Below are 21,074 nucleotides of genomic sequence, written 5' to 3'. Positions count from 1 at the left end.
TTATGATTTAAGAGTTGGGCCAGCCAGTATGGTATGATGGAAATGCAACTTAGAGACAAAATCATTGTCATTGTCATCAATAAAATGCAATTGGGTTATTCAGTGGAGGAAAGGACATTTTTAAAATAGGCCATTTAAAATAATGAACCTTAAGTTCATTATCCTAAGGATAGGGTCTAAGGAAGTGATAACATATAGGTCTAAGGTATATGTTAGTCAGAAGCAGGAAATAGAGATTATACCCAAATATATTAATATTCAGGAACTTGTAGAAACGGGGTCACAGAAAGACTTGAATCTGATTGAAATAACAAGAAGGATCATCTTGAAATCATTCCCAGGCCATGAGATTAGTAACAGAAGATAATAACATGATACCGGGTGCTGTTTGCTTTCTGTTATGTTTTTAAGCATTGTACTTCATAAGGGGCAAAGAAAGCTCCATTATGTATAGTCTCAAGAAGGAGATAAGCCTCTATTGGTATTTATGCTACTGCTAAGTCACTTCAGTTGTGTCCGACTCTGTGCGACCCCATAGACAGCAGCCGACCAGGCTCCGCCATCCCTGGGATTCTCCAGGCAAGAACACTGGAATGGGTTGCCATTTCCTTCTCCAATGCAGGAAAGTGAAAAGTGAAAGTGAAGTCGCTCAGTCGTGTCCAACTAGTAGCGACCCCATGGACTACAGCCCACCAGGCTCCTCTGTCCATGCGATTTTCTAGGCAAGAGTACTGGAGTGGCTTGCCATTGCCTTCTCCCATTGGTATTTATAGTTTGTGATTAAAGCATTGACAGAGGATTTGGGTTTAGCTAATTAACAAATGATACCATTTTTGCTTCTTAGGTTTGCTAAATATGAAAAAACTTCTTACGTTCTTAGCAGTAAAATACATAAGACAAATGTGATTTGCAATGATGCTGTGTGCCAAATATGTACTGAAAAAGATCTACCATCCTCAGTAAAATACTAACATTTTGTATTATAAAAGCATAATTATACCTTTTATTCTAAATTTTCTCTTTTTTATGTCTCATTGCTGCTGCTGCTGCTAAGTCACTTCAGTCGTGTCCCTATAGACGGCAGCCCACCAGGCTTCCCCATCCCTGGGATTCTCCAGGCAAGAACACTGGAGTGGGTTGCCATTTCCTTCTCCAGTGCATGAAAGTGAAAAGTGAAAGTGAAGTCACTCAGTCGTGTCCTACTCTGGGCAACCTCATGGACTGCAGCCTTACAGGCTCCTCCGTCCATGGGATCTTCCAGGAAAGAGTACTAGAGTGGGGTGCCATCGCCTCTCCTATGTCTCATTACGATGATATGATTTGGTTCACATGCTTTCCATATATATCTTATTTAAAGTACTGTTCCTGATCTTGGATGGTCTCGACCTGCAATGGCTTGGAGCGGGGCTTGGGTTCCCAACCAGAGATTGAGACCGAGTTGTGGTGAAAGCACCAGATCCTGGCCACTGAACTAGTAGTCAGTGACATGGGCCCTGCCCCTTCGGCTTTGCAGAAAAGAATTTCCACAAAGATGGAAAGTAGTGAAGCAAATAAAGTGTTTATTAAGAGGAAAAAGAGCACAGTATGTATGGACAGACACACGGGCAGACTCAGAGGGACAGTCCCCGAGTTGCACCCTTGTGGCAGTTTAAATCACTTCTATGAGGCGTTTCTTCCAGCTTTCCTTTGACCAGTCATTTTGATTTGCCTGGTTCACGGTCAGTATTTGGTAGATCTCAGGATCCTTCCACGTGTGCATGCACATCTCTTAGCCAAGATGGATCCTGCTGCAAAGGCATATGGATAGCCTGGCATTAGTTAACATCACTCCTCTTTGACCTCCAAGGAGCTTCTCTGGGCATGTGTGATCCGGAAGGTCTTTGGACTTTGGGAATGAGGGATATGTGGTCTGGGCAGGGCCCAGCCTTCTGCCTTAATTGTTCTGCTAGTCTCCATTTTCATCTTGGAGTTTTGGTCAATAGGGAATGAATTTCCAACTGCTTTACCCTGGGGGAGGGCCATCTGCCTCCTGCTTCATTCCTATGTATTTGACATTTTTTGGTTGTTTTTGCAAATAAATTTATCTCATTATAACTTCCAGGTGGTTTTTGTTGGAGATGAGTTTGAAAGCTATTAATATATTGATTTTTATATCTTTATTTGTATTCAGCTACCTTTGGAACTCACTTGTTAGTTAAAATGATTTTTTAGCTAGTTCTCTTGGGTTTTGCAGTCAGAACATACAGCAAAGTGTTATTTTTGTTTCCGCTTTCCCTTGTGACTGTAGCTAACTTACTGGAATTGGATTGACTTGAATTACCGGCAAAGTAGTAAATAACAATAGTATGAGTAGTATCTTATTTTAGTTTCTGATATTAATGGCAACCCTTCTGATGCTTCACCATTCAATATAATGACTTAATATATAATTTCGTGTTAAGAAGACAGTCTTTATTAAAGAATGATTTTCTTTAAAAAGTCAAGAGTAGGTGCCTTTAAACCATAACTCCTTAGCCTAATCAATTAGTATTAAGAATAGTAAATATTTTTATTTTAATTATTTTAAAGTTTGTTTATAATGAAATTATTTGTTGAGAGCATTAATACTAGAGGAAGTTTTTCTTTTATTTTTTTTAAGCTTTTTATTTTATATTGTAGTATAGTCAACAATATTGTGGTAGCTTCCGGTGGACAGCAAAGAGACACTCAGCCAGACATATACATGTATCCATTTTTTCCCAGTCTCCCCTCTCATTCATGACATTGAACAGAGTCGGTCACTGTTGGTTATCTGTTTTAACGTAGCAGTGTGTACATGTTGATTTCAAACTCCCTAACTATCCCTCCTTCCCACCGTAAATTTGTTCTCTTAGTCTAGGAGTCTGTATCAGTTTTATATCATTTGTATTGAGAGGATCGTCCGGTTTTTATTTCTCAATTCATTGATTTCGTGTATCACACTTAATTTTGGATATTGAAAAAGGCTTGCATCCCAGTAATAAATCCCACTTGATCATGCATGTATAATCCTTTTAATGTATTGTTGGATTGGGCTGTATTTTATTGTGGATTTTTGTGTCTGTGTTCTTCGGTGATTCTGGCCTGTAATTTTCTTTTTTTTCTGTGGCATCTTTGTCTGGTTTTAGTGTCCGGGTGATGGTGGCCTATGGAATGAGGCTGGGAGTTTTTCTTCCTCAGCAATTTTTTGGAACAATTTCAGAAGGATAGATGTTAGCTCTTCTCTAGATTTTTGATAGCGTTCATCTCTGAAGCTATCAGGTCCTGGACTTTTGTTTGTTGGGAGGTTTTTAATCATGGTTTCAATTTCAATGCTTCTAATTGGTCTGTTCATAATTTCTTTTTCTTGCTGTCTCAGTCTTGGGAGACTACTTTTCTAAGAATTTATCCGTTTCTTCCAGGTGTCCGTTTTATTAACATACAGTTGCTTGTTGTAGTGTCTCATGATCCTCTGTATTTTTGTGGTGTCAGTTTTAACTTCTTCATTTCTAATTTTATTGATTTGAATCATCTCCATTTTTTTCTTGACAAGCATGGCTAAAGGCTTATCAATTTTGTTTGTCTTTTTAAAGAATCAGCTTTTAGTTTCATTACTCTTTGCTGTTGTTTTCTTTTTCTTTACTTCATTTATTTCTGCCCTCATCTGTATGATTTTTTTTCTTCTACTCACCTTAGGTTGTGTTTGTTCTTCTTTCTCTAGGTGGTTCAGGTGTAAGTTAGGTTGTTTGAGATTTTTTGTTTTCTGGGGTATGATTGTGTTGCTATAAAGTTCCTTCTTAGAACTGTTTTGCTGCTTCCCATAGGTTTTTGGATCATTGTGCTTTCATTTTCTTTTGTCTCCAGGTATTTTTTATTTCTTCAGTGATCTATTGCTTGTTTAGTAGCAAATTGTTTAGCCTCCACATGTTTGTGATTTTTTTTAATACTTTTTATTCCTTTTCAGTTCAGTTCAGTCGCTCAGTCGTGTCCAGCTCTTTGCGACCCCATGAATCACAGCATGCCAGGCCTCCCTGTCCATCACCAACTCCCGGAGTTCACTCAAACCCATGTCCATCGAGTCAGTGATGCCATCCAGCCATCTCATTCTCTGTCGTCCCTGTCTCCTCCCACCCCCAATCCCTCCCAGCATCAGAGTCTTTTCCAGTGAGTCAACTCTTCACGTGAGGTGGCCAAAGTATTGGAGTTTCAGCCTCAGCATCAGTCCTTCCAATGAACACCCAGGACTGATCTCCTTTAGAATGGACTGGTTGGATCTCCTTGCAGTCCAAGGGACTCTCAAGAGTCTTCTCCAACACCACAGTTAAAAAGCATCAGTTCTTCGGTGATCAGCTTTCTTCACAGTCCAACTCTCACATCCATACATGACTACTGGAAAAACCATAGCCTTGACTAGACAGACCTTGGTTGGCAAAGTAATGTCTCTGCTTTTTAATATGCTATCTAGGTTGATAGTGTATTTCTAATCTCATAGCGTTGTGATCAGAAAAGATGCTTCATATGATTTCTTTTTTTTTTTTGGTAAGTCTGTATTGAATTAGTTACAATGTTGCTTTTGTTTTACCTTTTGGTTCTTGGCCCTGAGGCATATGGGATCTTAGCTTCCAAACCAGGGATCAAATCTTCACCCTCTCCATGGAAAGCAAAGTCTTAATTAACACTGGACTGCCAGGGTAGTCCCAATATGATTTCCATTTTCTTAAATTTATCAAGGCTTGCCTTGTGAACCAGCATGTGGTCAATCCTGGACAATGTTCCATTTGTAAAGGAAGTTTTTCTTAATGAAAAGTACAGTGTAGTTTTACGATCTCCGAGTCATTATCATTTAGTAGACTAATGATTTTCAGTATAATTTATATTTTTCTTTGTATATTCAGGGACAGACATTTACTTAATGGGAATCAGTACCTAAAGAATAAATAAAATTAATATTAATTATGTATTTTAGACTCCATGGTTTTTAAATAGTCCAGTAAACAATATAGGAAATTTCTCAATTTAGTAGTTTATAGCCCTCTAAGTTTCAAAATTACAGTCAGTGGAGCATTAATTTTGCTACCAGGTAATTGTTTGGTTGCAATTATAAGGTTGCGTAACCAGTCCATTCTAAAGGAGATCAGTCCTGGGTGTTCATTGGAAGGACTGATGCTAAAGCTGAAACTCCAATACTTTGGCCACCTCATGTGACGAGTTGACTCACTGGAAAAGACTCTGATGCTGGGAGGGATTGGGGGCAGGAGGAGAAGGGGACGACACAGGATGAGATGGCTGGATGGCATCACCGACTCAATGGACATGAATTTGAGTGAACTCTGGGAGTTGGTGATGGACAGGGAGGCCTGGCGTGCTGTGATTCATGGGGTTGCAGAGTCGGACATGACTGAGTAACTGAACTGAACTGATATCAGCCTTTGAATTATGTACATAGCTGTAAATTGAGATATTCAGGTTTTTTTTTTTTTAGTTTGTATATATTACTCAATCCTGAAAATGTGAACGTGATTGCTTATTAGTCTTCTAACTTTAATAGTTTTATAGATATATAGTTCTGCATGTAGTTTTATATAACAACTTACATAGATTCCTCTTAGACCTTTACAGTATGTGAATTTTGGTATCAAGATTTAATGAATTATGGATATAAATTATTTTATACATTTAAGAATATTTTAAGCCTTGACATTAAAGATAATTTTTAAAGTTTCTAACATTTGGGTTAGAGGGAAAAAAGAAAACTAGCCAGAAAAGTAGGTAACTGTAATAAATTCTTCTCCTTTTGGAGGTTTGATTTTATATAAATCTAAATCCATATGAATCAATAGTTTATCTATTGTGCTAAAACTGGAAGAGATGCCATACCGCGGGAATATATTTATACCAAGCAGATAAACAAAAGGAAAGTTATTTCACTTTTCATTGTTACTCATTTATTTACTGCATCTTCCATTTTTTGAGTTAAGAATGTATGTGAATATTAATGACTATCTGCAAAGATTGTTGAAATAGAAAAAATTTTAACATTAAAGACAAAATAGAGAGTAAATGATTAACCCATTGCTTGAAATATTCAAAGTAAGGGAGGAATAGCCAGAAAGGGGGAAAAGATCCCAAATTAAGAAACACTTTTTACAATCACACTGAAAAAGAGTTGAAGAGATGTTTGCTAAATCAGAGCTAAATCTCTTTAACTGGAAGTAAGCTACTATATTGGGGCTTCCCTGGTGGCTCAGAGGTTAAAGCGTCTGCCTCCAATGCGGGAGACCGGGTTCGATCCCTGGGTCGGGAAGATCCCCTGGAGACGGAAACGGTAACCCACTCCAGTATTCTTGCCTGGAGAATCCCATGGACGGAGAAGCCTGGTAGGCTACAGTCCACGGGGTCGCAAAGAGTCGGACACGACTGAGCGACGGAACGGAATGGAAGCTACTATATTGGGCTTCCCAGGTGGCGCTAGTGGTAAAGAACCCGCCTGCCAATGCAGGCGACATAAACAATGCAGGTTCAACCCCTGGGTCGGGAGGATCCCCTGGAGAACAGCATGGCAACCCACTCCAGTATTCTTGCCTGTAGAATCACATGGACAGAGGAGCCTGGTGGGCGACAGTCCATGGGATTGCAGAGTCAAGACACGACTGAAGCTACTTAGCACACCTGCACAAATTACTGTATTATCTTCTACCTGCTGTACAGTAAGATCTTGATGAAGAATACTGAGGCCAGTAATATTGTATGCCGTATTCTTAACTGTGTGTGGCTTGTGGTCATTTTACTGTCATATAACAAATCACAACATACATTGTAGCAATAGTTTTTGGCTCTGTTTCCTAAGGCTTAAAAATAAAAACAAAAATAAGCAAATGGGACCTAATTTACTTTTAAAAGTTTTACACAGTAAAGGAAGCCATCAGCAAAATGAAAAGATGACCTACCAAATGGGAGTGTTTCTAAATGATATGAATGATAGGGGTTAATATCAATATCCAAAATATATAAACAACCCATTTAACTCAATTTGTTCTTCTTTAAAAAAAGAACAATTTAAAAATAGAGTCAGTGATGCCATTCAACCATTACATTCTCTGTTGTCCCCTTCTCCTGCATTCAGTCTTTCCTAGCATCAGGGTCTTTTTTAATGAGTCAGTTCTTCGCACCAGGTGGCCAAAGTATTGGAGCTTCAGCATCAGTCCTTCCAATGAATATTCAATGAATACTGATTTCCTTTAGGTTTGATCTAAACCATTCCTTTGACTGATTTGATTTCCTTGCAGTCCAAGATACTCTCAAGAGTCTTCTCCAACACCACAGTTCAGAAGCAGCAATTCTTCGGCACTTAGCTTTGTTTATGGTCTAACTCTCACACATACGTGACTACTGGGTAAACCATTATTTTGACTACATAGACCTTTGTTGGCAAAGTAATGTCTCTGTTTTTTAATATGTTGTCTAGATTTGTCATAGCTTTTCTTTCAAGGAGCAAGCATCTTTTAATGGACATAAGGTTTGAACAAGCTCTGGGAGTTGGTGATGGACAAGGAAGCCTAACTTGTGGCAGTCCATGGGGTCGCAAAGAGGTGGACATGACTGAGTGACTGCACGGAACTGAATTTTAAAATGAGCAGAAGACCAGAACAGACATTTTTGCAAAGAGGGTATACATCTAGCTAAAAGTGCTTAGCATCACTAATCGAGAAATGCAAATCAAAACCATGAGATATCAACTCATACCTGTCAAAATGGCTGTCTTCAAAAAGTATACAAATAACCAGTGCTGCCTGGGATGTGGCGAAAAGGGAATCCTAGTGCATTGTCGGTGGGATTGTAAATTTGTGAGGCTACTATTGAAAAAGGTACGGAGGTTCCTCAGTAAACTCAAAATAGAATCCCCATTGTTACTCAGTCATTAAGTTGTCGTCAAATCTTTGTGACCCCATGGACTGGAGCCCACCGGGCTTCTCTGTCCGTGGGATTTCCCAGGCAAGAATACTGGAGTGGATTGCCCTTTCCTTCTCTAGAGGGTCTGCCCAACTCAGGGGTCCAACCCACATCTCCTGCTTGGCAGTCAGATTCTTTACCACTGAGCCACCTGGGAAGTCCAAAACTGGAGAAGGCAGGCCTCGATCCTGCTACCCTTCACGTGCAAAGCGAGTGCTGTGCCATTTGAGCTAATTCCCCCTTCCCCAACCATATTATCCAGCAATTCCATTGAAGAAAACACTGGATCAGAAGATACATACACTCCAGTTTTCACGGCAGCATTATCTACAGTAGCCAAGCTATGAAGCAGTTTGAGTGCCCACTGTTGGATGAATGGATAAGAAGTGGCATGTGCGTGTGTACACACACACGTGCACAATATCCTCCGCTGTGAAAAGAATGAAACCCTGCCTTTGCAAGCACATGGATGAACCTGAAGAGTGTTATGCTCAGTGAAGTAAGTCACACATAGACAAAGACCCTGTCATCGCTTGTATGTGGAATCTAAAAAAATAAAACGAATGAACATAACAAAACAGAAACAGGCTCGCAGATACAGAGAACAGACTAGTAGGCTAGCTGTGGGGAGAGTGAGGGAAGAGGGGCACAGTAGGAGTGTGGGATTAAAAGACACAGGTTTCTGTTGATATGACATATTGTACAGCACGGGGAATTATAGCCATTGTTTTATAGCAGCTTTAAATAGAGTATAATCTGTGAACATTGATTTATATGTAATACGTTATAATCTAGAACACATAGAATGTTGTTATAACTATAGATAACACATAACTATAGAAATGTTATCATCTGTGAACGTTTCAGGGGTTGTACACCTGAAACTAATACATTATAAATCAACTATTTCAAAAATAAGGAAAAGATAGGCAAATAGAGAAAAATAAACACCACCTCTTTCCTCAAAAATCATATTAATAATTGAGAAAATATGAATATTTCATGTTTTTAGTAAGATATATTTTAGGTATAATATTCTAGGTAATAGTCATATAATGGACTGTGTAGTGTAGAGAATATTCTCTAATTCTTTTTTTTTTTTCACCAGGGACTAGTAGTATTCAGTGCCTTTTGTTGTCAGATACATTCACTTGGATATTTGGGATGTTTTATCACCAGTTAAAAAGCAAATAATGCATTGGGTAATTTCTTGGGATTTCAGAAAGCTAAGTGAAGAGGAACTAAAAAGCCTCTTGATGAAAGTGAAAGAGGAGAGTGAAAAAGTTGTCTTAAAGCTCAGCATTCAGAAAACTAAGATCATGGCATCTGGTCCCATCACTTCATGGCAAATAGATGGGGAAACAGTGGAAACAGTGTCAGACTTTATTTTTTTGGGCCCCAAAATCACTGCAAATGCTGATTGCAGCCAGGAAATTAAAGGACGTTTGCTCCTTGGAAGGAAAGTTATGACCAACCTCGATAGCATATTAAAAAGCAGAGACATTACTTTGCCACCCAAGGTCCGTCTAGTCCAGGCTATGGTTTTTCCAGTGGTCATGTATGGATGTGAGAGTTGGACTGTAAAGAAAGCTGATCGCCAAAGAATTGATGCTTTTGAACTGCACTGTTGGAGAAGACCCTTGAGAGTCCCTTGGACTACAAGGAGATCCATCCAGTCCATCCTAAAGGAGATCAGTCCTGGGTGTTCATTGGAAGGACTGATGCTGAGGCTGAAACTCCAATACTTTGGCCACCTCATGTGAAGAGTTGACTCATTGGAAAAGACTCTGATGCTGGGAGGGATTAGCGGCAGGAGGAGAAGGGATCAACAGAGAATGAGATGGCTGGATGGCATCACCGACTCGATGGAGGTGGGTTTGAGTGAACTCTGGGAGTTGGTGATGGACAGGGAGGCCTGGCGTGCTGCGATTCACTGAACTGAACACACATTTAGATTCTTTTTCTTTGACTTTAGTTATACAAGGCTGTTGGATCAGTAATAGAGAATACTACATGAAATTTTGTGACCCTGCAAATGAGTTATTCTGTTGGCCTAATTCCTCTTATGCCAGGGCATGTGTGGGAAAGAGGTCTGGGTGGTCAGCCCCTTGTTCTGTTCAAACACTAAACGGATAAAATGAGGTCTACCTATATTATGGGGAGGGGCAATCTGCTTGGCTTACTGTGTACAGATTTTAATGTTAATCCTATCCAAAAACACCCTTATGAAAACATCCAGAGTAATGTTTAACTGAATATTCAGATACCATGGCTCAATCAAATTGACATACAAAAGTAACCATCATGAGTGGACTCTATTCTACTGATGTATCAGTGTGAATTGTGTGGCATAATAGTTGTGTCTAACTGCTAGTGAGGAATGATGGCCTTTAACATTCGAGTTTTCCACAAAGGAGTCTACGGTTGATTTTTACTAAGGTTGATTTCGTGACCTGCTTTTTAGTATTCGTTGTGATAAACCCCAAAATGAAACTCCAGAAGGCCAAGTAGTGGGTTTTGTGTTGTTTTTTTTTTAAGAGACATCTGGATTTAAATTCTAGGTTTCAGCACACAGTGTTCTCCGGGGTGAGTTCATTTAGATGCTAGTAATTTTCTCTTCCCATATTTCAGTGCTAGACATCTTTTCTCCTCCTTGTACTAAAGAAGCAAACAGAATGTTTTGATTTTGCTCATAATAACTTAGTTATGGATTGATCACCTTTTCTTTCTGATGTGTGCACGTGGGAGGGATGAGATAAAGGCAAGGTAATTTTCTAAAATGATTTCTGAAGGTTTAAAGAACATTTTTGCATATGTTTGCTTTTGAAAAAATGTAATCCAAGACCTGATTAGCTTAATGCAAAGTGAAAAGTTTAGTCTCTGCAGGAGCTAGTGATTGGTGATTCTACTAAACAAAATTTCTGTTCTTCATGAGAGAATTCTTAAAATATAAGACAGTCTCTTTAGTTAAAAGTAATTAGAACTTCTACAACATTAATAAATACTCAACTGAAACATTATCAACTAGAACATTAATAAAAACTCACCAATTCCATCTTTAGTGTTCTGTGACAGCTTATACTTCTTTTTTTGTTGCTTAGTTGCTAAATAGTGTCCTGCTCTTTTGCAACCACATGGACTGTAGCCCAGCATGCTCCTTTGTCCATGGGGATTCTCCAGGCAGGAATACTGGAGTAGGTTGTCATTTTCTTCTCCAGGGGAACTTCGCCCAGAGATTGAACCCACGTCTCTAGCACTGGCAGGAGGATTTTTTACTACTGAACACAAGGGAAGCCCAGATACATCCCTTTAGTCAAACTTTAAGGAGTTTATAACCGAATAAAAAAGGCATATAAAAAACATTAAGTTTGACTAATTAATATACATTGAAATACATCCCTTTAGTTGAGCTTATTTCAATGTATATTAATTGTGTATGTCTTTTTTATTCAGTATATACTCCTTAAAGACTGGACAGTTCTATTCAACTAGCATTAATTGGGTCCTACCATGCATTAGTTGGTACCTTGCCCTGGAGAGATTGGATAGGCAAGTAATAGATAAGTTTTAATACAGTGTAACACGTTATATAGAGTTGATTACAAAATGTTCAGAGAATTGGACTCAATTCATAGTTATAAGAGTCTTTCAAAGTGTCACAGAGATAAACATTTCACCTAGATTCTGATGGATAAATAGGTGTTGCATTGGTATATTCTCTTATTTTTCTCCTTTTACCTGCCTTTTCCCAAACCTTTGATAGTATCACCTAACCTTTCCCATTTCTCAATTTTGGTAGCCTCAACCCACTCCAGTGTTCTTGCCTGGAGAATCCCAGGGACGGGGGAGCCTGATGGGCTGCCGTCTATGGGGTCACACAGAGTCGGACACGACTGAAGTGACTTAGCTGTAGCAGCAGCAGCTGGCGAAAAAAAAACACCCAGTGGTTCAGAATGATGCAATTAAAATTTAGGGTCATTAGCCTTAGCTGGTGGAGAAGGCAGTGGCACCCCACTCCAGTACTCTTTCCTGGAAAATCCCATGGATTGAGGAGCCTGGTAGGCTGCAGTCCATGGAGTCACTAAGAGTTGGACACAACTGAGCGACTTCACTTTCACTTTTCACTTTCATGCATTGGAAAAGGAAATGGCAACCCACTCCAGTGTTCTTGCCTGGAGAATCCCAGGGACGGGGGAGCCTGGTGGGCTGCCATCTGTGGGGTCGCACAGAGTCGGACACGACTGAAGCGAGTTAGCAGCAGCAACAGCCTTAGCTGGTAGTGGTTTTTCATATTGCTTCTTTGTAGAATATATTTTTCTCCTTTTTCTGCTGAGAACATGCTTTATTGGTTTCAAAACACAGCTTAAATGTTAACTTTATTTTTGGAAATTTCCATGGTCTTCATGGAGCTGTGATTGCTACCCATTATACATTATATGTAACTTCCATGGTGGTATCAGTCACATTGAATTGTGATAATTTATTTAAATTTCTCTTTCTCTCACTAGACAGCTCACTGAGGGTATGATTTGTTTCCTCTAGCTTATATTCCCAATATAGTAGGGACTCAGTAAAAATATGTCGTCTGTGGGTAATCTCATCTACTTCAAGTCTTCAGCTACCAGTAAGCTCTAAAACCTTGGAAACAATGGCAGTATTGCGTGTGAATATTGGGAAAGAGAGGTGAATTTGATTAAGCAGAAACAGGGAGTGCTGGATTTTGAAAATACAGTGTATTTACCTAGGTAATGTGAGGGCACAGGGACATCCCAAGCGATGGAAGCCACACACACAGTTTCACAGGGAAGAAACCCAGTTCAACCAGAAACTGAAAAAAGTTTGGTGTAACTAGCGAAAAGGATGCATTCAGGGAAGGGGCTAGAGATGGTAACTGGAAAGGGAATAGGGGTCCAATTATGAAAGGACTTTGATGCTATCTGTCTTAGTCCACGTGGGTCACTGTAACAGAATAGCCTGGACTGGGTGGTATTTCTCACAGTTGTGGTCACTGGTGAGTCCAAGACCAAGACACCAGAAGATTTTGGTGAGGGCCTGCTTTCTGTTTCATAGGTGGCTGTCTTCACTAGAACCTCGCATGGTGGAAGAAGCAAGGCATCTCTCTGGGGTCTCTTTTTGTAAGGTCACTGATCCCATCAGTGAAGACTCTGCCCTGTGATGTACCGATGCCAACCTCTTTAGCTTTGTTTACTTTGTATTCTTCCCCAAGGTATTTCACAAGAGGATGGAGATGGATCTTCTACTGAAAAGATTCCTTCACTGTGTTTCCCCATACAGTATCCTTGTCTTTGTTTCACTATACAGTATCCTTATTCTTTTAGTATCAAGTGAAGAAATCCACGTTTACTTTACTTAGGGGCCATATTTTCAGTAATCACTCTGAAATTGTAGTTGAACAGTTCTAGTTATATACCCTGCTTTTACCACATTCATTAGTATTGTCCCTCTTGGTATATACTTTCTCAGTAAATATCTTCCATTTTTTAACTATATAACTCAATTTTTAGCAACTACTTTTGACCTAGTTAGTGATAACTTTAAAGAAAATAGTTAAAACTAGCAGATCTCCTTACTTATTCTAGTGATGATTTCCAAACACATAACTTCTCTCACTCCCACAGCTTACATTATCTCTGGAATTGAAATGACTGCAAGACTGTCAAAAATCATTTATTGTAATTTTATAAAATGACTCTCTCAACTTAATCTTTTAGTGAAACCCCTGTTGGTGAGTCATTGTACGAATAGGTCTTTGTTTCACCCTCTTTCTTTTCATGACTATATCCATCCTTTTCTCTCCTGCATTTCATATTCCTTTTATTTGTTAAAATCCATGTCGGGGAGGAAAAAGTTCTTATCAGTGAAAGAAAGAGCATTTTGTAACTCCTCCCTACCATGTACTTCCATTTTCTTTTAGAAACACTAATTTCTCATTTGTCAGGCCCTTTAATCTTCTTTACCCAGCATACTCTTCTTATGTGTTTTAAATCTATTTTAAATCTGTTTCAATTTCTCTGTACGCAGTTCCCTTTCTTGCCTTCAATCACTGAGTCAGTTTACCTCTCTCAAAATATTGTGCATCCCTTTCTCACTCAATTGTTTTACTTTAATTCTTATTTCTGCAAAATACATTAAATAAAAATATTTATCACATAATAACTTGGCTAATCTGGTCAAGGTGTTGTTAGTACTATGTATCTTCTAAATTAATATTTGTGGTAGGAAGAGCACTGGATTAGGTATCAGAAAAACTGGTTTCTTGTTACTTTTCCAGTATAATCATATGACCTTGTTTGTAGTATGAAGAAAACAATCTGTCATGCCTGTGTCACATAGCTATTTTAAGAAATGAGTTTTTAATGATAGTATCTTTAAAAGATCAAATAGCTTTCAGTCAGGTACCTTTAAATGAGAACGCTATACCTCTGTGTTGTGCTTCAAGCCAACCTTTTCACTTTCCTCTTTCACTTTCATCAAGAGGCCTTTGAGTTCCTCTTCACTTTCTGCCATAAGGGTGGTGTCATTTGCATATCTCACTGGAAAAGAGTCTGATGCTAGGAGGGATTGGGGGTAGGAGGAGACGGGGACGACAGAGAATGAGATGGCTGGATGGCATCACCGACTCGATGGACATGATTTGAGTGAACTCCGGGAGTTGGTGATGGACAGGGAGGCCTGGCGTGCTGTGGTTCATGGGGTCGCAAAGAGTTGGATACGACTAAGCTACTGAACTGAACTGAACTGAACTGATACCTCTGTGTAGGAATTAGTTAAAGTGGTGGGGTGAGTGAGTGGCATTTCAGCGAGGGAAGTAGTAAGAAGATATGAAATGAAATGGTTAATTTGGATCTCTATAAGTAATTTAGTGTGGCAAGAATATAGTATATCAGTGGAGGAGTGTCAGAAGATACGGTTGGAAAATATCATGGATGTGCTTTAAAAGTTGGAGACGGTCATTTAAAGATTTAAAGTAGGGGAGTGACATAAAATTTGTATTTCCAGAAGCTTATTCTGCAGTCAGTGTAGTTGACAGATGGAGGGAGGCTAGAGTTAGGGAGACTCTTGAGGAGGCTGTTGCATTTAACAAAGGTCAGAATTGAGAACTGGAAGTAACATGAATTTAACAAGTAAAGAATAGATGCAAAAGATGCTAATCAGATGGGATCTATGGAACTTACAGTCTGATTAACGTGGGTGGTAGAAAGGCATTTATTAAAAGAGAAAAATTTATAATCCTCCTTGGGCTTCTGGCTTAGCTGGGTTCCCTGCCATGAACTGCTATGGAGAATAAAATGAAAGGAAACGAAAGAGGAGAATTGATTTGAGGGATGTTGAACTTGAGGTATTTATTCCTTATCCAAGTGCATATGCTTTGTTTTAGTTGGATGGAGGGAGAGAGAATTTGGGACTTGTCTGTGTAGTAGTAAGTAAAGCCTTGGATTTGAATCAGATTTCTCAGGCATGGGGCCAGGTCTCTTGTTATACCTTATTCTAAAAGTCTATCCCTTGAGAAATAAATAGCTCCCCAGAGACAAGGATACACATGGCCCTTGAGTCATGTTCCTGGTCCTTGCTGTCAATCCCAAATCCGAGTCTTCTCTTCACAATCAGTCACAAGAATCCTTGGACATGTAAATGAAACTAACAGTTTTCTATTGTTCTTGTAACTAGAAGTAAACAATACTATAAATCTAATCCAAGTACATTTTTAATCTAGTAGAGTTACAGTAATAACAGTCTTTAGTTTTGTTTTTCTATCTTGGAGTTTACTGTAAATTGGTTATTGAATGCTTTTCATTAATTTATCCTCATGAAAGCAGATGCTAACGTAATATCATAAATTCAGCTTATGATAGTAGCATACCTGAAAACCCCCTCTTGATATATGATTATAATGCCAATTATATTAATGTATTTACTTGGCAGCCTTGTTGGGAACTTTAGCCTTTCTCCAGCCATGTCTTCAATTATGATCCTTCCCATTCCACCTGTCCCTGAGACATTATGAGTTGTGCTTTAACTTCTCCTCTCCCTTAGAGCATTGTAGCCCGGCTTCTTGATTTACTTTTCTTTCAAGCTTCTCTGACCCGATTGCCTGGTTTTTTGTTTTTTTTTCTTTCTGACTCTGGCAGTTTCATAACAAAGCTGCGTTTTTGCCATCAGGAGGTCAGGCAGAGTATGAACATAGAACTGCAGAGACCAGAATGAGTGAGCAAACATTTAAAAGGAGTGCATTTACAGTGTCAGTAGTGGTCTGGGTAAAGATAATGAAAAGTGTGCTTTTTTTTTTTTTTTAGACCTCCTGATCATGGCCTTTTTTTTTTTTTCACAAGCAGTCAATCAGCTATTCATTTAGACCTGCATACACCACACTCACTGACTCTCTTAAAATCATTTCAAGGGTCTTCACAGATATCAGAGGAAATGTTTAGTTCACAGATACACACTGTAATATGGAGTAGAATGCCAGTGTAGAAAGCATATATGGAATGAGACTGAAACTTTGTGATTATTTATTGGATAGTGGCAGTTTAACAGTAAGCAGTATTTGACTCTGTTTTCACGCCAGATGAAAGAAGATAATTCCCAGCTGTTTCATTTAAATTCTAGACCTACATAGAAATCCACATGCTAGCAAGTAAATAGAACTCCTTTTCAGTTTTTCTAATGGTAAATCAGATTTATATGAAAAACCAGATTATATTTTCTCTGACAATAGTTTTAAAAATGATACTATCCCCAAATCTTGATTCATTGTATTACAACTATCCTTCCAATACTTTGGATTGTAATCCATGGAAATCCATCAGAGTGCAAGAGTCTGGTATTGTTTTCTTTTGTTCCCCTTGCCCCTGACATCAGCTCTGATGTTAAGCCATTCTTTTAGTTATAGTTAAAATGAGACATGCATGGGTGATTTGCCGTTAACTCCTCGCCTCCACACACACAAATGCCTCGGCCGCACATCTAATCATGATTCATGCCTTATGCCAGATTCTTACTGTCATCCCAGCATCAGCAGATGGTAGGACATGACCCCTGGGGCAGTCTGCCCCAGTGTTCTAAGGTTGTTCATCTTTTGGGTAGCAGTGGTCATAAAAGGAAGAATTTTAACATGGCAAATTGAGTTTTTCTTTTGACTTCTTGCTTTAAAAAAATAATGGAAATTTGGTGTCAGATGTTCAGGTGGTACCATAAAAACTTACTTTTTAGACCCAGAGACAAAAGTGAAAAGGCACATTGTATTTTATAAATGGGCTTGCTGAAAGAAAGGACAGCTGCTGTGTTTATATGCAAACTCTATGTTTGTAATAATCTGAATTGTGAGAAATGAGTGAGTAACAGCATACAAAAAGACAAATTTCATTTATTTATGCTTAAGTACATTTTCCGTTGTAAAGAATGGCACCAGTGGATGCCAGATGACACACGTTGAATTGTTAGTATAGTTGAGTCTGAATTTGCTCCTTATGCTCTATGATTAGTATGATTGATGACTTTAGACAAGTTTACTTCATCTTTCTGGACCTCTGTTTCTTCACCTAATAAAAAACATTGTTTTAAAGTATCTCCAAAATAATCCTTTTTATTACAGAACATAAAATGTAAGGAACCAAAATGGTATTAGCTGCTTTAAAGTGTACTAGGCCTGTGGTAGAAAAAGGAAATGCATGGATAGAGTTTCAACATTAACTAATCCTGATTACTTGATCTTTTGTACTGGATAGGTAAACATACACATAGCTACAGTATTTGCAAAGGAATGTTTTTAAGATAATAAACCCATGGAATTTTTACAATTTTCAATTTTTACAAATTTTTCCATGTAATTTTCTATGGATTCAGCCGTTAATTCTAGCTTCTCCTGATGACGTTGTATTAAAGCTCTCTAACCCAGACTGCTGGGTAGTCATGGGTTGCACAGAACATTGCTGTTTAGCTTTTTGACCAGAACCTGTGATTAGGGCTACATTTTACATTCAGTAAGCATGCACATACAATTATATATGCATGAGTAACTCAGTGTTTTACCTTACTATGCATGAACAAAAATTTTTTGCTATTCTTTTGTTATAGATATTGTTAGTTCTATTTGTTTTTTTAAGGAATTTTTTGGTCCTTATTCACCAAATTGATTTCAGGGTTCTTAATGGATTGGGACCCACAGTTTGAAAAACACTGAGCTGAACAATCAGCACTTACTATAAAGAAATAATTATTTCTTAGACTTTCTCAAATTATTAAAAATGATTTCCTACTCTCTATTGATCACAGCAGCTGTCATTTACTTAACAAGAAATCTTTAATTTTTTTTATTTATATGTGTATTCAAAGGCTGTAAAAGATAATGAGGAGCTACACATAGAAACAACATTCAAATAGAATGTTTTGGGGTGTCTGTGAGTTTGATATAGCTTTGGACGGCGTGTCTTTCAATGTTCAGAGTTGTGTTCCTGTTTTGCTGGAAGATTGGCATGGGGTGTCTTGCATGGGAGTTTGCTGGCTCTTGGGTGGAGCTTGGTCTCAGGGTAGATATGGGAGGCTTTTAGGTGGGCTTTCGTCTGTTAATGTTCCCCAGTGTCAGGCTTTCTGCGATGGTCCAAAATTCTGGAGTGGAGCCTCCTGCCTTTTAGGGTAACATCGAGTTTTCCCTCCATAGAGCACAGAAGGCAAAACCCCTAGGTTAATGGTGAAATGACTTTCCAGAGCCAAGGACACCCAGAGAGATTCACAGTTACATAAAGAAGAGAGAAGGGAAATAGAGGTGACTGGGGGGAGAAAAGGGAGAGTCAAAAGGGAAGAGAGCCACCAAGCCAGTGATCAGATCCTTCATTTTGAAGAGATTGCTTTGCCTTTCTGGGTATCTGGGTCCTCCACCAGTGTTCAGAAGTTGTTTTGTGAAAGTTGCTCCACATGCAGGTGATCTTTGATGTATTTGTGGGGGAGAAAGTGGTTTCCCTGTCCTATTCTTCCCTCATCTTGGGATTGCCCCCTAAATAGAGTGTTTTAGACTCTGATGCTGGGAAAGGTTGGGGGTGGGAGGAGAAGGGGATGACAGAGAATAAGATGGCTGGATGGCATCACCGACTCTGTGGACATGAGTTTGAGTGAACTCCGGGAGTTGGTGATGGACAGGGAGGCCTGGCATGCTGTGATTCATGGGGTCGCGGAGAGTCGGACACAACTGAGCGACTGAATTGAACTGAATGAGCCTTATAACTTCCTATTTTTAAACACTTGGCATTCCTCTTCACTTTTCAGAGTCAAATAGTAATTTTAGATTTTGTTTCCTTGAGCTTTTATTTCCATCATCACTCCAGGTGATCATTCCAGGTGGACATCATTCCAGTTACTGTTTAATAGGTCATACTTTCAGAGAAGGCAATGGCACCCCACTCCAGTACTCTTGCCTGGAAAATCCCATGGATGGAGGAGCCTGGAAGGCTGCAGTTGCTCAGGGTCGGACACGACTGAAGTGACTTAGCAGCAGCAGCAGCAAGTCATACTTGTTTACATGAAGTGGCTTGGTTTCACGCAAAGGCTCTTCATTTGTAGTTTAACAAAGATGGAAAACAAAAGAAAAGTAGGCCTCTTGAATTTCTATATAACCATGTAGAATTCAGAATGAAAGTGAAAGTTGTTCAGTCGTATCCGACTGTTTGCAACCCCATGGGCTATATAGTCCATGAGATTCTCCAGGCTGGAATACTAGAGTGGGTAACCTTTCCCTTCTCCAGGGGATCTTCCCAAGCCAGGGATTGAACCCAGCTCCTACATTGCAGGTGGATTCTTTACCAGCTGAGCTACCAGGGAAGCCCAGAATTCTGAATACCATGGCCTTATTGCTGCCTAAACTACTTCCGTTTTTCATTAGTGGTGTTTTTTTTTTTTTTTTTAATTAGTGGTGTTTTGAATAAGTTATATGAGAAACACAGTAATCACATGGAACTGAATAGTCTCTTCTGTCACTCCGTATAAAATGATATGAGGTGAGTTTTTTTGTCCATATAATTGCTACTTTTAATTGCTGTAGCATTATTGGAAGTCATAGAATTTATATGTATATAATAATACACTATTAGGAAACTCAGAAGGGAAGTAGAAAATAAAGCATTCCTACTCTGAATAGACAGGATTGGAAATAACATTGCAAAGTAAGTCTGGTATTCAAATGGTATATTCAGAAAGGATTCCTTTGTAATCTGACTGTAGGTTTACAAAAGATTGTATTAAAAAGTGTTTCGCATAGGCAAAAACTGAAGATAAAAGCAGCTTATGGAACTGAAGATAATTTTATATAAATACACAATTTTAATATAAATAAATAACTATGGTGAAAATTCTTAAAGAATTTACTGTAGATGTAATTGTCAGTGTTAGTGTTGAAGACATTCACTGAAGCTCTTTGTATGTATCTATTTCAGATATGGCAACAAGTGAAAAAATCCAAGGAAGTGGAATACTTCAAGTGTTTGCAAGTCTGTTGCTTCCACAGTCCTCCTGCACAGCCAAAGTAGCTAACGTCATAGCAGAAATAGCCAAAAATGGTGAGGTTTTCCTCAAGAACTTTTCTGCTGGGAACATCTTCAGTTTTACACCCTACCTGTCAGTATGTTTTATTAATTTATGTTTCCATTTTGTAGATTAGACCTTTTTTAAAAAAATTTCTTTATTTTTCTTTCTATTAACTTTTTTTCATGTAATTGTTTAAAATGACTGTAGTCATTCTGTTCATACATTTCCCATTTGCTATTCTATTCTGTCAGAGTAGAGTTAAGGAATAGCACTGCTCGTCCCTGCTGTACCTGTATTGTTTATTTCTTTGGTTATAGGATTCTTGAATTGTCACTGAGTCATTCATCTTCATTGTCACAGGAGACCTTACCTTTTTCAGTGTATACATTGTTTTATTTTATATCCAGATAAACTCACGTTTTTTTGTCTGACCTACTGACAAACCAGCTGACATGGCACTTGACTGCAGCAGTGCAGTCAGAATACATACTATGTTTTCTGAGTTCACCTTCATGAGAAGCATTTATTTCTTAAGTGTCCATGTAAATAATACTCTGGAGAAACAACCTCAAAGCATGGATTATATAATAGCC

At 38.7% G+C, this 21,074-nt stretch overlaps 1 protein-coding gene across 5 annotated transcripts in view; it reads left to right on the top strand.

Annotated features, from left to right (window-relative positions):
* RAP1GDS1 (Rap1 GTPase-GDP dissociation stimulator 1) overlaps positions 1–21,074 on the top strand; it is a 164,142-nt gene that overhangs the window by 57,891 nt on the left and 85,177 nt on the right. For 4 of the 5 annotated variants that reach the window (XM_055435081.2, XM_055435080.2, XM_055435082.2 and 1 more), the window contains exon 3: positions 20,391–20,513. In XM_055435081.2, coding sequence (XP_055291056.1) covers positions 20,391–20,513 — 123 coding nt within the window. Of the gene's footprint in view, positions 1–20,390; positions 20,572–21,074 lie in introns of those variants that run through there. The other variant, XM_055435084.2, reaches the window with a different exon arrangement.

Source organism: Moschus berezovskii, chromosome 5 (genome assembly GCF_049115385.1).
Source record: "Moschus berezovskii isolate FMDL1 chromosome 5, NW_MosBer_1.0, whole genome shotgun sequence".
In the NCBI taxonomy this organism is placed as follows: domain Eukaryota; kingdom Metazoa; phylum Chordata; class Mammalia; order Artiodactyla; family Moschidae; genus Moschus; species Moschus berezovskii.
The sequence above is the reverse complement of the archived record's forward strand: the minus strand, read 5'-3'. Positions and strand labels throughout refer to the sequence as shown.